The sequence below is a fragment of the Aspergillus thermomutatus genome, assembly GCF_002237265.1.
Source record: "Aspergillus thermomutatus strain HMR AF 39 chromosome Unknown NODE_18, whole genome shotgun sequence".
Taxonomy (NCBI): domain Eukaryota; kingdom Fungi; phylum Ascomycota; class Eurotiomycetes; order Eurotiales; family Aspergillaceae; genus Aspergillus; species Aspergillus thermomutatus.
The window spans coordinates 91,039-104,964 of NW_020798066.1; the positions used below are offsets into that span (position 1 = coordinate 91,039).

Sequence of the window (13,926 nt, forward strand, 5' to 3'; positions counted from 1 at the left end):
AGAAATACAGTTCAACGTACAGAAAGTCTAGGACCCGCTTCAAAAGAGACACCAAGATGAATAGATAGTCGAAATAAGCAGCAATTAAAAGCATTGTCGTATCGGTCATTAAGTTTCCAGACTCGCTGGATTTTGAGGCACAGGGCCCTAGAATGGAGGAGAAAAGAACAAGAGACTCCTGAGAGCTAAAAATGATGTGAATCAATGGCCATAGGCCGGCGGGGGAGACTCCTCTTGGCTGTGGCGGTCCCAAAAGGTACCGCATGCGTTGCTTGCCATGAATTTCTCGTCTCGCATGCGGCGAGCAATCTCTCCGGCGAGTCTTTCGACCAAGGCCTGATCGACAACCCCGCCGGTAGGGCTGTCATTGATAAACGGAAGGATCGCGGAGGGTAGTTGCCGCGATGGCCCTGCAGACGAACCAGCGGCCTGTTTTTCTTTTGCAAAGACAGAGGCACCATGCGCGCGCACGGTGGCACGAGGCGTGGCGCTCATGTCCTCGCCCTGGGTGGCCTGTCCGACTGGATCGGACGATGATTTAGATTCTGCCATATCGCGGATCATCTCTGATGCAATCTCACGGCGGAGCGCAGGCCGAGAAATGCTCATACGGTGTCGCTCGGGAATTGTGGGAAGGTGTAGATCACTATCCGGAGACAAAGGCGGCGTCACCGGATCATCGGTCTGTTCATCTAGGACGGGCAGAGGAGCTGAGCAGACGGAGGGAGCGCTGGTCGACTCGGTAAATGCGCTCTCATCGCTCACGCTCGGTGCATCATCAGTAGTCTTTGGGCGACGCAGATCCACAACACGCTTCTTCCGCTTTCGAGCATGCGCCTTCGAATGACGGCCAGCCCCTAGACTCAAGCCATATCCGCTAAAGGCGTGGGAAGGTGTCGAAGACCGACTCTGAATCGAAACCATGCTGGCAGAATCTTGGAAGGACGATACACTGCCAACCTGCGACTGCGTTCTGGAAAGGACGGGACTGAAGGGTGACGTCACGCTTCCGGAGACATCGGTCTGATCTGAAGGCGAGGTCCATGCGCGGTAAACGACCTCTCGAATGGAAGGGGTGAAGAGTGATAATGTTCGTTGAGAATCCGTAAGGGCAGCCAAGCGCAAAAGGTTCTTCTGAGAAAACAGGGAATGAGTTTCGACAGAGGAATCCAAGGAAAGCGATTCAATTTCTGCCTCGTTCAAAGCGTTTCCTAGAGCGTCGACGGGATCTTGTGGTGGGCTGGCTAGAGGATCTTGACCGGGTCCTTCACCATTTGCGCTTTCCGTTTGAGTTTGCAATTCCTCTCCAGCTCGGTACTCCGGGACCCACAATCGGAGCGACAATCGATGTATGATGGCGGGCAACTCATCCATAAAGAGAATACGAAGCTGCGCCTCGATTTCCTTCTGCAAGAAATCGCGCACAAACGGGATAGAGTCAAAAGTAGAAGAAACCTTGAGCGATTCGAGCGGATCGTTCCGGAAAACCACGGTGATGCCTTTTTGTTTCGAGAAGACCAAGATGACAAAGCCGGATAATTTAAAATCGGAAAGGGTGATTTGAAGAGGGATTGTCAGAGGAGTACTGGGGGCGGCAGAGAAGGGTCAGCTCATGGAGAGGCGAGAGCAAGAACTATGCCACTTACGCTGCAGCCAGAGGTAGGGGCGTTGCAAAGGAGGGTCGTGTGAGGAGATATGTATTCAGCGGATTCGCTTGGACTCGAGTTTTAAGAGTCAGAAAGGCGTCTCCGGAGTAGGACATCTTGAAGATGCCTCGAAACCGGTCCTCCGCCAGGTCTCCAATTTCCAAGATCTCCAGCTCCGGAGGGATGGAACCAAGGTTGAGCTCCGTTACGATAATATCATCGACGATGATGGGCGGTTTCGGCGACTTATTGAGCGCAGCGGTCAATAAATCTTGGGCACGAGTGTAAAAACTCGCGTCCGCCATAAGCGGCGACCAGTTGAAGTTGAACGCCATAGCAAAGCATTGAGTGAAGATGGAAGGGTTAGCTGACGGAACCCAGTGCGCGCTAAGAAAAAATAATGGCCGTCCTTGGACGACGGGTAGGATGTAGGGGGGGAAAGAGAAACTGAGGAATAGAATAGGATGAGAAAACAAAAGATGGAAAAGAGGTGGGGATGTGAGCAGAAGTTGATGCGATGAAAGAGCCTTGAGGCTGTGAGTGAATCTGAAAGGAAGAGAGAAGAGTGAAAAAAGAAGATTGAAGCGAGGATTCCCGAGGTCGCAGGTGCTCCCGGCGGTACAGTGGATGGTAATGTACGGGAAGGCAAGTTGACTCGCGTGATCCACGCGACACCAACCTGATGATCAGATTCGATTTAAATCAATGATATTGGAGTTGCGAATTGGTTTTTACAATTGGACCATGTCAATGAATTGAAAAACTATAGGATTACAACAAGGACCGATGAAGTTGATGTTGTTTTGGCACCATACTTAATGTTGTTGTATCCGTATTCGTCTTACAATCCTCAAGGAGGCGGGAAGAAAAAAGCGAAAAAAGGAGAACACAAAACAAAAAATACGTCACTCTCAGTCAGCTTTAAGGCTCCTCATGTAAGTCGCCTCCATTATTAGCTAGATAGTATCATATTAGTGATATTATTCCCTGGTGATATGCACAATTATGGAGTCTCTCAGGCATACTAGTAAATGATTCAGCGATCTCATAGCAAGTGATAATGCAAGAATAATAGCAAGATGACTCCATTATCTCCATCGAATCACTCCGTCTTCTCCATCAAACCCACCATCCTCTCTTCCGGCCTACCCCGAGTTTTCCGTGCAAGTTTCCATCCTTCTAGCTGGAAACTACAGTCACAGTGACACTAGCAGTTATGCACCATCTCCGTTCGACCGTCTTCAATAATAATACTCTCCCCGCACCGCACCTCCTGGTTTCAATTATCTACTTACTCCGTATTATCAGCAGAGATCTGTATCAACACTCAATGACTAGCCTCTCGAGCCACTCATTTTAGACGGGTTCTGGAACGTCTGGCTCGCAGCCAACGGGCCATAACCAGTTGCACTATTGCAGATCCTGAGACCACCGCTTCCCCTGGATTGATTTCAGTCAACAGAGCCGTCCCAAGTTATCCTTTCATTAAACCTTCATTATGATCGTGGTTTTGGAAGCCCTCGTACAGTGACAGGAGTGACATCGACAATTGTGCTTCGGCTAAGATCGTCGAACACAGATCCCTTTCTTGCTGCTCTCGGGTCTCATTTTCCCAAAAAGAGGTCTGCAGGGAAACTGCCTGAGGAGTCAGCCGTACTTCCAATCTTCCTCAGCGACCTCGCTGAATGAACTTGGCTATGTCCATGTTTGAGGACCGTCTCATATGCTTTTCTTGCACTATCGGACAGTCATCCTCGATCCGCATTTCGACTGAGGGGCGGCTTCATCCCGTACATGGCCCTGCATAGTTCTGAATTGTGAACATGAGGTCCAAAACTCATTTATATGGCATGCGGATGTCCTTGCTCTGGTGAATCTGATGTCGCAGATCGCAATGAATGACTGACGCACTCTTGTTCTGTTCGATTAGTGAACTAGATTCAGGCAACGGCAACACCACCTTAGGGATGCGCGTATCTCGTACCCAGACGGTTGAGTATAGTAGTCTATACCCCCCCCTGCTGAATTGGCCAAGATTTTTCCACATAGTTTTACCCCAGAGTACGACATATCTTTCATCCTTACGGCGTAGATCTGCGATGTTGAGAAAAGGCCCTCGAAGTAACAGCGAGAATGCGTCCTCGCAGCTATCACATGCCTTGGCATGATATAAGAGCACATGAGCCCAGCATTCGAGTCCACGAGCCTTTAGTTTAAATAGAAATGTCCGTCGAACAACCTCCTATTACAAAAGGGGGGCGGATCATGGTAACAACAATGATACAAAATATTGGTATATACATCGGGTCACGTGATATTGCTGAATGCCCAGTTACCGGGCAACTTAGCGACTAGTCTGGTTTTGGAAATACATCAATAGCCGTGACGTCCAGACTGACCTCTATGAATATCAGAATCAACGGCACAATATATCCCAATTAATGGCTGGACGCCCTGAAAGACCAACATACATACAAATAACCCGACAATAATCCCACATCGCGATGCTGGTACCGCCCTCACCAACGACTGCAACCTATGCAACATCATGGGATTCGAAACCAACCTCCAAAGCACGCGGTGCCCAACGGAAAGTCTATGGAAAACGGAGAGTTGATGCGCCACGAGCGGTCTTCGAACAGGGCAGCCCGATAAAGACGCTGAAAAAGGCGACAAAGAAAGCCGCTCGGGATGCCGTGGACTGCATACAAGCGAAATTGGCCGAAGTCACATTGAACGAATCTCCTACAGATTCGGAGAACAAACAAGAACCTGCGGAATCCTCGCATCAAGAGAATAGAGTGGTACATACGCCCACACCAAAACTTGAGCCGCTCGAGCCGGAGTTCACCCGTACTCCATCGCCTGTGCAAAACACGCCGAAATCAGAGAAACGCTATGAGAGAATGGTAGAGGTCAGAATAACTCCGAGAAAGATCGAAACGGAGCCCATGAGTGAGAAGAAATACGAAAGCGTTACAGGCAGCAAAGCTAGGAATTCGAGGCAGAAGAAGTCCGCACCTCGTCTGTCCTCGGGGTGCATCCGCGACGAAAAAGTCAACGCGTATGTCCGTGCCGTACTTGACGAGGCTCTATCCCCAGTTGCCGCTCAGGGTGTCCAGAAATTCAGCTCGTGGGCTGCTCGAGCTGGCAATATGCTTGAGGTTGTGAAATTGGCCGAAGGGTCTTACGGAGAGGTATACAAGCTGCGTTTGAGAGAAGAAGTTTGCATGAAAGAGATGTCCAAGTCGAAGCTGGCGCGGTTAAGGGCCTACGGTGATGGTGTATTCAAGGTCGTTCCGTTACGAGCGCAGAGCGGCCCCGGTTCGAAAAAGTTCACGAGCATTGAGGAAATCGTCTCCGAGGTCAAAATGCTCAAATATTTGGATCCGATTCCAGGATTTGCTCGTTTTCGAGAAATCCACGTCGTTCAGGGTCGATTTCCGGACTCGTTTCAGGCTGCGTGGGACCATTACAAGAAGACAAAAGATGATTGCTTGAATCCTAACCCTTCGAGTAAAAGGGCGTATCCCGACACACAGCTGTGGGCGATAGTGGAGATGGATGATGCCGGCTGTGAATTGGAGAAATTCTCCTGGTCTTCGATCTTTCAAATTTATGATATATTCTGGGGCGTTGCAATGGCGCTCGCCCGAGCGGAAGAATATGCACTGTTCGAGGTAGGTACTTGCACAGTATGCACAGAAATACCCAGTGGCTTACCATGTTGAAGCACCGAGATCTTCACCTCGGCAATGTGTGTATCAAGACAACCCGTTCGGACGGCTGTATGGCGCCTCCATCCGATATCGAAGTAATGCGTCACTCATGGACCAGCGGCTTTGGCCTCAGCACATTGGAAACCACGATCATCGACTACTCTCTCTCACGCGCGGAGCTGCGAGCCAGTAATGATTCCGATGAGATTGTGGACGTTGCTTCATCAGATCTCGACAAGAAGCAAATTTTCGATGCCATCGGCCGAGACGAGGACGAGATTCTGTTGAGAGACACGTATAGACAGTAAGACCGACCCTTTGTACAACCTGTAGTACGGCAATTATGATATTAACTTGACATTTAGTATGCGCGCGCAGGTCTACACAGGAAATCCCGTCGATACGGAAAAGACTCCCGATATTCCAGGCATCTGGGCGGAATACGCGCCTCGAACGAATCTCATTTGGCTTTTGTTCATCCTCAAAAATCTTCTCAAGAATCGCAAGAGCGAGCCCTCTCAACCGGCCGCAACAAGACCACCCTTGGCCCCCTGCTCACCCAACAAAAATATCGAAACCAAGCAGCCGAAAAAGTCCGGCGAGAAAGCTAAGAAGCCACTTCTTGGTCAAATAAACACCACGGAAGCAGGTAAAAAGGTCGCTGAACTAAAGAAGTCACTCGAGGACAGACTAGAGTCCGTCCTAGACCTGCTAGATCTCGAGCACGGCCATAAAGACATGTGCTGTGCCGCGGATCTGGTAGCTTACGCGATTGACTCGCAGTGGCTAAGCGAGGAGGACTTTTTCTGAGATTCTCATCATTAATACACCTGCATCTGGGAGGCGTCATTTTGTCTTATTCCGGAGTTAGTTATATTACAAGCATAAGGGGTGATCGCAGGGGTAGCATCTTGTCCGGACGTTGTACTATATTTTTTCTTGGATCAGCGTACTCGCACTCGCACAGCCATGGTCAATTTCGAGTATTCTACATTTTTTTTTGGTCATGTCCATCTTTGAAGTGGAAGAATCGTCCAATTTTACTATTTTGGCTGCAATACGAGGAACTAGCGCTATTTCATTCTTCAATGCCATTAAAACCATCCTTCCACGACAGGACAGCCCCAGCTATGAATCCAAGTGCGCAACTGAATGTGGGTGAGGAAATCTCAGGTACGCCCGCTGTACAAAGTGAGGAAGCAGACTCCCGAGGCTACATGATGTGAAGACAGCATTGAACTATACCATGCTGTCTTCCTCATCCCGGCCATCGGCGCGAGAGATTATCACCTTCAACGGAGGCCTACTCCACAAGTTGTAGGACTCCTGATTAGCCCAGTCCTCGCTTTCAGGGCATAGTTCCATGTCCAAATGCCAGATGACCTTGGCTAGGATGAGCCGCATTTCCGCATTTGCTAGGCTGGGACAAATTAGTTATCTGATGAATTGGGGGCAATCTATTGAAGGTTTCGAATCGGGCTCCAAACTGGAATCACTCACTGTTGGCCAAGACAATTTCGAGGTCCGTATGAGAAGGGCTGAAACGCCTCTTTCTTGTCCATAGCGAAGCGTCCATTTGTTTCTTCCACGGGACGTGCGAGCCAGCGTTCGGGAATAAAGGAATCCGGGTTGTGGAAGTTCGTGCTTGAGTGGAAGGTCGACCAGAGTGATATCGAAACCGATGTCTACTTCAGAGTCAGAAGAAGGGGATCAAAGAGATTTCGACTTAACTCCGGACTCACCCCACCAGACACGTATTCTCCATTTATCATCGCTCCCTCCTCGGGAACAAGCCGCGGTAGCATCGCAGGGATCGGAGGATAGATCCTCAGACTTTCCTCGAGCACGGCATTGAGGTAAGAAAGCGTGGCAATAGAGGATAACCGAATTTCCGATGGATCGTGGAACCTGTCCCGGACTTCAGTCACCAGTCGCCGGTAGACATGCGGATTCTTCAGAAGATAGAAGGTACACCCAGACAGCAACGCAGCCGTGGTCTCACTGCCAGCCAGAACCAAAGTCGCAGCGTTAGCGTCGATTTCTTCCCGCGACATGCGGTTCTCGTCGTCTTTATGCCTGAGAATATACGAGATGAAATCTGGACGGTTTGTCTGTCTGTGCAACCGACGGTTGACTTTCTCCACGGTTAACTGGAAACTTGCCTCTCGTCGCCGATGCAGGTAGCTCGGAACCAGCAGCTTCGTCAAGGGGCTCAGGAAGGGGAAGAACCAAAGAATCCTCAGATAGACGCTGAGCTTGACTGCGTCGAGCATGATGGATACCCACCAGTGATACTTGCTATCTTTCAGGCAGTGAAACGGCTCGCCAAAGGCCAGGTCACCGATGAGATCAAACGTGGTGAAGTTGTACCACCTGGTGATATCGACAACCTCCGAGTGTGAATGATCGAGTTGCTCGCGCAGCTTTTGGACGAGAAGATCCGCATACAAGTGCAGTAGCGGCTCCTGCTCCCGTAGAGCTCTGTCTGAGAACGCATGGGAGAGGAGCCGTCGCGTGCGAATATGGTCGGACTCTGCCGCTGTGATGATTGCGTTCACGCCATTAGGTGTCGGGACATAGAGGGAAGGATCCTTGGAAAACGTTCTTTGGCCCTTTTTCGTTCTGTGTCCATATATCTCCTTCCAGGCCTGTGGAGCTCGGTAGACGAGTGCATTGGGCCCAATGCGGACCACGTCGCCATATCTGTCATGAAGGTCTTTGACTTTCGAGTGCACTTTACCGCGAATCTCCCAGACAAGAAGCGCAATTGGAGATATAGCAGCAATTTTTGGTCCTGGATATCGGCTCAAAGGATGAAAGTATATAGCATAGACTGAATGACCGATTAGGTAGATACAGCCCTGTCTGTCTGATCAGCATCCGACGATGATGGTTTGCGGTTGGTGATAGCTTCTCTACGAACCAGAAGAATGCCCCAACTCAGCATTGCCGAGAGCATGAGGCCATCGAAGACATCATGAAGCCACGGAGCCATTTCAAGTCAGATGATGAAGTTTACTTGTAGTAGGCCTTGAGATGCGGCGATGTTTCTCATCAAGATTAAGGATTGAGGACCGCGGATCGTGAAGTATACACCGAGAATATATCGGTGGTGAGAGATCACCAGCAGTGATTTGAGAGTAATTCGGATTAGATGATAAGATCAGGGCGAATTCAAGTACAACGGATGCAGGCCAAAGGCCAGCTAGATGCTCAGCCATTGGCGTCTATACATGGCCTGATCACTCACTGGCCCTCACATCTACCTTATTTGCAGCATTAGTGTAGAGCCGATCAAATCCGGATGCCTTCACATCTAGAATGACTGGCAATGAGGCACTATCTTCAATCAGGATAGCCAATCATCTTGAAGGTGGACCGCGAAGAGCGCGTGGATGTTGAAGGGTTAGCCTTAATAGGAAAATGTGTGGACAGGGCAGAGGTAAGGGCGGTTGTCACAAAGTACGAGGGGGCAGTGACACGTTGCTGCCGAGAACCAGAGAACAAAGGAGTCGAGTCAGGGTTCCCATTCAGGTCTCTGTACAAAAGATAGAATGGCGAGGCCTCATATTCGACAATGCAACAAATCTAACACTATATGACCATCATGAGCCGTGAATATTATAGGTCAAGCCTATCTCATCTATATGCTCTTGCCTCCCAGAGGACATTCATATGTTGGCGACAAGGAAGCTCATGAGACTTCCTGCAGCCAGGCCACCCACAAGAACCATGCTCATGAATCCACCAGCGGCCTCTCGCTCATCCGTAGAAACCCATTGGCCAGCTCCCATCATACAGCTGCTGCCAAGGTACCCGTTGGAAACCCCGAACAAAAGCTGCACGACAAAGAGATAGAAGAAATCACTCTGTACAATGGCCCCTCTCCCGCCAATGTTACAAAGCAGGTAAAGTGGGATGAACCCAAGTCGGGCGACAGAAATGAGGAAAAGAGCCCAGGGATGATGGGCTAGTGAAAGACTGGGGACGATGACTGACATTCTCCCAATTAAATCACCAGCATTCCAGAAGAGAAAAGCCACTGGAATGAAGACTTCTCGAGAGAATAGCCGGGAACGATCGGGATCTTGCCGCACGGACTCGATTCCTGCGGTGAAGACCGCATACACCATAGTAACCGCAAAGCAGAGGAACAGAGCCGATGCAAGAAACCGTAGCTTCTTGAACAGAACCCACAGACTCACCGTCTTATGGGCATAATCAGAGGAAATTGAATCATTTTGCTCGTCTGGCAACTGTAGGGATATACCCGACCGTCGTCTGGCAAGGGAAAGGAAGGCGACCAGCGACAAAGCAGCAATGGCCGTGGCGGTGACAAAATACATGAAGGCGGACTTTGACGAAGCCTGCGGCATGTTTGGTCCCTTTCTCTCTGGCACTGCCAAAGCAGAGATAATTTGCACCACACAGGGAAGCACGCCGGCTACACCCTGTCCTGCCATAATTGCTTGTGTATATTCTTCTCGTCCGAACCCAGACACATAGGCAAAGACACCATTCTGGTTGATGCCAGTTGCTAAGCTTGCCCCAAATACCATGAACATCAGAAAGCTGAAGTATGCTTTAACATCGACAGCTTTCATGAAGACTGTCGAAAGCGCCAACAGAGAGAAGACGACGATATTGATGAGTAGAGAAAGCGTTACTCGTTTCGGGTATGACGCTCCTTTTTGCAGTTTGGCGAGAATGAATGCGGAGCCCAGGTTAGTGATAGTCGAGACTGTCAGTATCGAGGGTTGGAAATGGGTTGCTGCCCAGTTGTCCGACCGGAAACGGAGATAGAAATACGGTGCTGCGGCAAGAAACATGTTCCTAATCCAGGTACAGCAGAGTCAGAAAGGTTTCAGGTATAATCGGTAGGACAGAGGTGAGGATGGGGAGGGAGGTAACACAGTGTGAGGAACGTACCATGCCCATAACATTGACACTCCCAGAAGAAAGAATACAGCATATTCATATCTGGAGAAAGGCGATTCATGCTGTGATTGAGGAGAGATTGAACCATGATCATCGTCATCAACCTCCGTAGGGTGCTCTATCGGCTCGTAGGCCGGTGGGCGAGTGATCAACCGCCGAATGCGATCCATCGCTGTTCTATATGGCTCGTTCAGTCCTTTCCAACAATGGGAATTGGATAGATCAAAAGGAAGCAATCAAGCCATGGTTAGCATTTGATGGCTTCTCAGAATCACAGCCCGCCATGAAGTCAAGGTGCTTGACAGTGATGGACAAGATGCTGTCAGGAGGAATAGTGCCAAGACTTGTGACCAGCGATGTCATGTGTTGTTGCCCATCGGAGACTTGACAATCCCCGATTTCGATTCCACGGTTTCAGCGTCCTGCGGATGGAAGCGACTTGTAAACGCGCTGGTTGCGCCTATACTCCAATTTGTCTCACCGCATGTCCAATCCCGAGGTTTTCCAAAGAGACCTGTTTCATCAATCACGATCATAGTGCTGCCAACTTTTGACATTATTGACCATCTAAGAAGAATGTATAGATACAAAATAAAGGGGATATTCTATAGATCAAGATGCCAAACTCGCGAAGAGGGGAGGTAATGTAAGGAAACAAAAATGAAGCGGACATGCTAGGGAGCGTGTTTGAGCCCCTCCGGCCCCGAGAATCCATCTAGAGCACTAATCACTTTTCCGCGACTCAGAGGAGATGTTGATATCCACAGCCGATTCCGTCTCATCTTCTCTCTGCATGTCCCATGTGGTTTCCTGCGCCATCGGGTCGACAGCAGCGTTGACGGGCTGGTCTGTCACCTCACCGCCGCTCATCTGCCATTCCATCAATTTGGTGAAGGCGCCGTCAGGGCGAGCACTGAGCTCCTCATAACTGCCCTGTTCGGCCACCTTTCCGTCGGGACCAAGAACAATAATCGTATCTGATCTCTTAATCGTAGAGAGTCGATGAGCGATGCTGATGGTAGTATTATTACCACGAAGGAGTGCGGTAAGAGCGCTGTTCACAAGAGTTTCCGACTCTGCGTCGAGAGCAGAAGTTGCTTCATCAAGTATCAGAATATCAGGATCTTTAATCAGAGCGCGGGCAATTGCAATGCGCTGCTTCTGGCCACCAGATAGCTGAGCGCCTCGGGGTCCAACTTGGGTGTCGAGGCCATCCGGCTAGACAACACAGTCAGCTATATGTGTAAACTAAAAAAGGTGTTCGAGCCACGTACAAAGTCACTGATAAACTGACAATTCGCCTTGCGCGCTGCTGCAACGATCTCTGACCGTTTGGCCTGAGGCTTACCATACGCAATGTTCTCCGCGATGGTCCCCGAAAAGAGGACAGGCTCCTGGGCAACGACGCCAATCTTTCGTCGAAGTGATTTGGCGTTCATATGGGTGATATCTTTGCCATCGATCAGGACTCTTCCTTCGGTAGGAGAGTAGAAACGGAGCAAGATAGAAGCGATTGTCGATTTTCCACCTCCCGAGGGCCCAACGATAGCAACATTGGTCCCTTGGGGAATCTCGAAATTGAGATCCTTAAAAATGGGTACAGCAGGCCGAGTCGGGTAGCTAAAAGTCACGTTTTCGAAGCGAATGGGTCCTCGCGCAGACACGACCTTCTCACCCTTGGTTGGAGAAATGGTTGGCTGACGATCCTGCAATTCGAACAGTCGACTAGCTGCTCCGACACCTTTCATCAGTTCAGAGTAGAAGCTCGAAAGACCGAACATGCTAGACCCTGCGTATGCCGTGTACATCAGAAATGAAGTTAATTCTCCAATGGTGATGCCACCAGATTGGACCATGCCTCCTCCTACGTAAAGCAATGCCAGGATGGTCATGTTGCCAGCAAATCCGGTCTAGATAAGGTTAGATCTATGATCAAACGGCAGAAATGGATGACAGATGCGTACGGAGCTAAAGAACGTGGCACTGATCAAGGATTCTTTTTTGCCAAGTTCAAAAATCTTTCGCACTTGATTGTTATACCGGTGAACCTCGAGAACCTCGCCAGCAAAGGACTGGCTAGTCTTGACGTTGCCCAGACGTTCCTCCGCGATCTTCGTCAAGGTTCCAAGGTTTCTCTGGATCTGACGACTCAGGTTCCGAATCGCTCGTCCGTAGAAAAACGCCCCAAGGCCGATAGGAGGGAGCAGAAGAGCCAGTATACTGGAGAGCTTGAGACTGACGTAGGCCATTAAACCGAACCCTGCTGCACCGCTAACCGCCGCGCGCAGTCCATCAGACAAGTTCTGTGTAATACTCTTGCCGACAATAATGGTATCAGAGCTAAGACGAGAAATCAAGTCACCGACCCGGTTCGCATCGAAGAACTCTGCATCTTGAACAAACGTCTGGCGGAAGAGTTTCGAGCGAAGTCTGGCAACGATGCGCTCGCCGACGATACGCAGAATGATAATGCGACCATAGTTCGCCGCAGCGCCCAGAGTGAGAATTCCAGCCAACGCACCATAGAACATGGGGAGGCTCAGACCGAAGAGCTCATTACCACCTTCCGCAGTTGTTTTTGTAGCTGTATCCATGATCTTTCCAATTGAAAATGGAACGGACATTGTAATACCAGACGATACCAGCAAGAAGAGAAAGGCGAAGGCGAGCTTCTTCGCCTCCGGTCGAGCGATCCGTAAGAGCCTCCATATTTCCCTGAACCCAGCCTTCTTTCCAGCAGTACCATCTTTGGCGAGCTTCGCCCTGAGATTGACCTGTGCTGCCTGGGCGGCTTTCTCTGATAGCTCAAAGCCTTTCTCGATGTCCTCATGCTCCTGATCTTGGAGAATCTCTGACTTCACTCCCGGACTGCCTGTCGACTCGACGTTCGGCTTTGCTTCCAATGGTCGCTGAGAGGTAGAAAACAGCCTGACGGTGCTCACATATCGCGGCTGAACGGTGGAAAAGCCTTTATTATAAATATTGCCGTATAACGAGGTCGTGATGGCGGATTGACGCGGGCGCGGATTGCAACTGCTGATTATTGACCCGGTGCAACCCGAAAACGGTCGGACGAGACCATTGCGAGCGCTAGGCGTTGAGGAAATTGTATAGGCGTTAGGATATAGCTCTATAAAGAGTCCTTGTCGAGAGGAAGAAATTCGCTTCGTGCTCAACCCTGGAGCCCAGCAGGGAAGCGATCTAATCCCGCGCATCTGGAAGTTTGGAGAGAGGATGCGGAATTGGACGGGGATTCAGAATGATGTCACGGAAGAGAAGTTGGATGCCATATCTCGTCACGGGAACCCTAATGTTGTGCTGATCATGACACTGTGAAGCTCAATTGCTGCTTAAAGAATCGACAGGTGCTCGCAATGCTGATGCGACGTAGGATGCGAGCGTCAGCTGAAGTTGGAACTAGTATCGCTTATTCGGTCGGACAGGCATCGGAGTCGGCAGAGCAGCTTTGCCCAAGGCCCGATTCTGCCATCTCGAACCGCCTTACACGGAGGTTCGGCCGCCATCGAAGCTGATCGAGAGCTTTCGATGCATGTGACTTATATTGAGGTTTACATCTGTTTTGAAGCCACTAATTATTTTGCAGACCTTCGTCGAGTAGCTTG

At 50.0% G+C, this 13,926-nt stretch overlaps 5 protein-coding genes across 5 annotated transcripts; 1 reads left to right on the forward strand and 4 right to left on the reverse strand.

The window, feature by feature from the left end:
* Positions 1 to 201: 201 nt before the first annotated feature.
* Positions 202 to 1,981, reverse strand: MDM34 (MDM34 family protein; the record flags this gene model as incomplete). The annotated part of the gene is made up of 2 exons (XM_026761512.1): positions 202 to 1,585; positions 1,647 to 1,981. 2 exons carry the CDS (start codon positions 1,979 to 1,981, stop codon positions 202 to 204), a joined length of 1,719 nt encoding a protein of 572 aa, XP_026617741.1.
* Positions 1,982 to 4,150: 2,169 nt separating this feature from the next.
* Positions 4,151 to 6,175, forward strand: CDV56_108029 (uncharacterized protein; the record flags this gene model as incomplete). The annotated part of the gene is made up of 3 exons (XM_026761648.1): positions 4,151 to 5,326; positions 5,380 to 5,669; positions 5,731 to 6,175. The coding sequence occupies 3 exons, from the start codon at positions 4,151 to 4,153 to the stop codon at positions 6,173 to 6,175; spliced, it is 1,911 nt and encodes a 636-aa protein (XP_026617742.1).
* Positions 6,176 to 6,604: 429 nt separating this feature from the next.
* On the reverse strand, positions 6,605 to 8,360 carry CDV56_108110 (cytochrome P450; the record flags this gene model as incomplete). Its single annotated transcript, XM_026761729.1, has 4 exons — positions 6,605 to 6,785; positions 6,866 to 7,050; positions 7,108 to 8,226; positions 8,289 to 8,360. The coding sequence occupies 4 exons, from the start codon at positions 8,358 to 8,360 to the stop codon at positions 6,605 to 6,607; spliced, it is 1,557 nt and encodes a 518-aa protein (XP_026617743.1).
* Positions 8,361 to 9,036: 676 nt separating this feature from the next.
* Positions 9,037 to 10,473, reverse strand: CDV56_108182 (nucleoside transmembrane transporter FUN26; the record flags this gene model as incomplete). The annotated part of the gene is made up of 2 exons (XM_026761801.1): positions 9,037 to 10,198; positions 10,295 to 10,473. 2 exons carry the CDS (start codon positions 10,471 to 10,473, stop codon positions 9,037 to 9,039), a joined length of 1,341 nt encoding a protein of 446 aa, XP_026617744.1.
* A 553-nt stretch (positions 10,474 to 11,026) lies between these two features.
* Positions 11,027 to 13,518, reverse strand: mdr2 (ATP-binding cassette permease mdr2; the record flags this gene model as incomplete). The annotated part of the gene is made up of 3 exons (XM_026761858.1): positions 11,027 to 11,521; positions 11,578 to 12,213; positions 12,268 to 13,518. 3 exons carry the CDS (start codon positions 13,516 to 13,518, stop codon positions 11,027 to 11,029), a joined length of 2,382 nt encoding a protein of 793 aa, XP_026617745.1.
* Between the last annotated feature and the right edge of the window lie 408 nt (positions 13,519 to 13,926).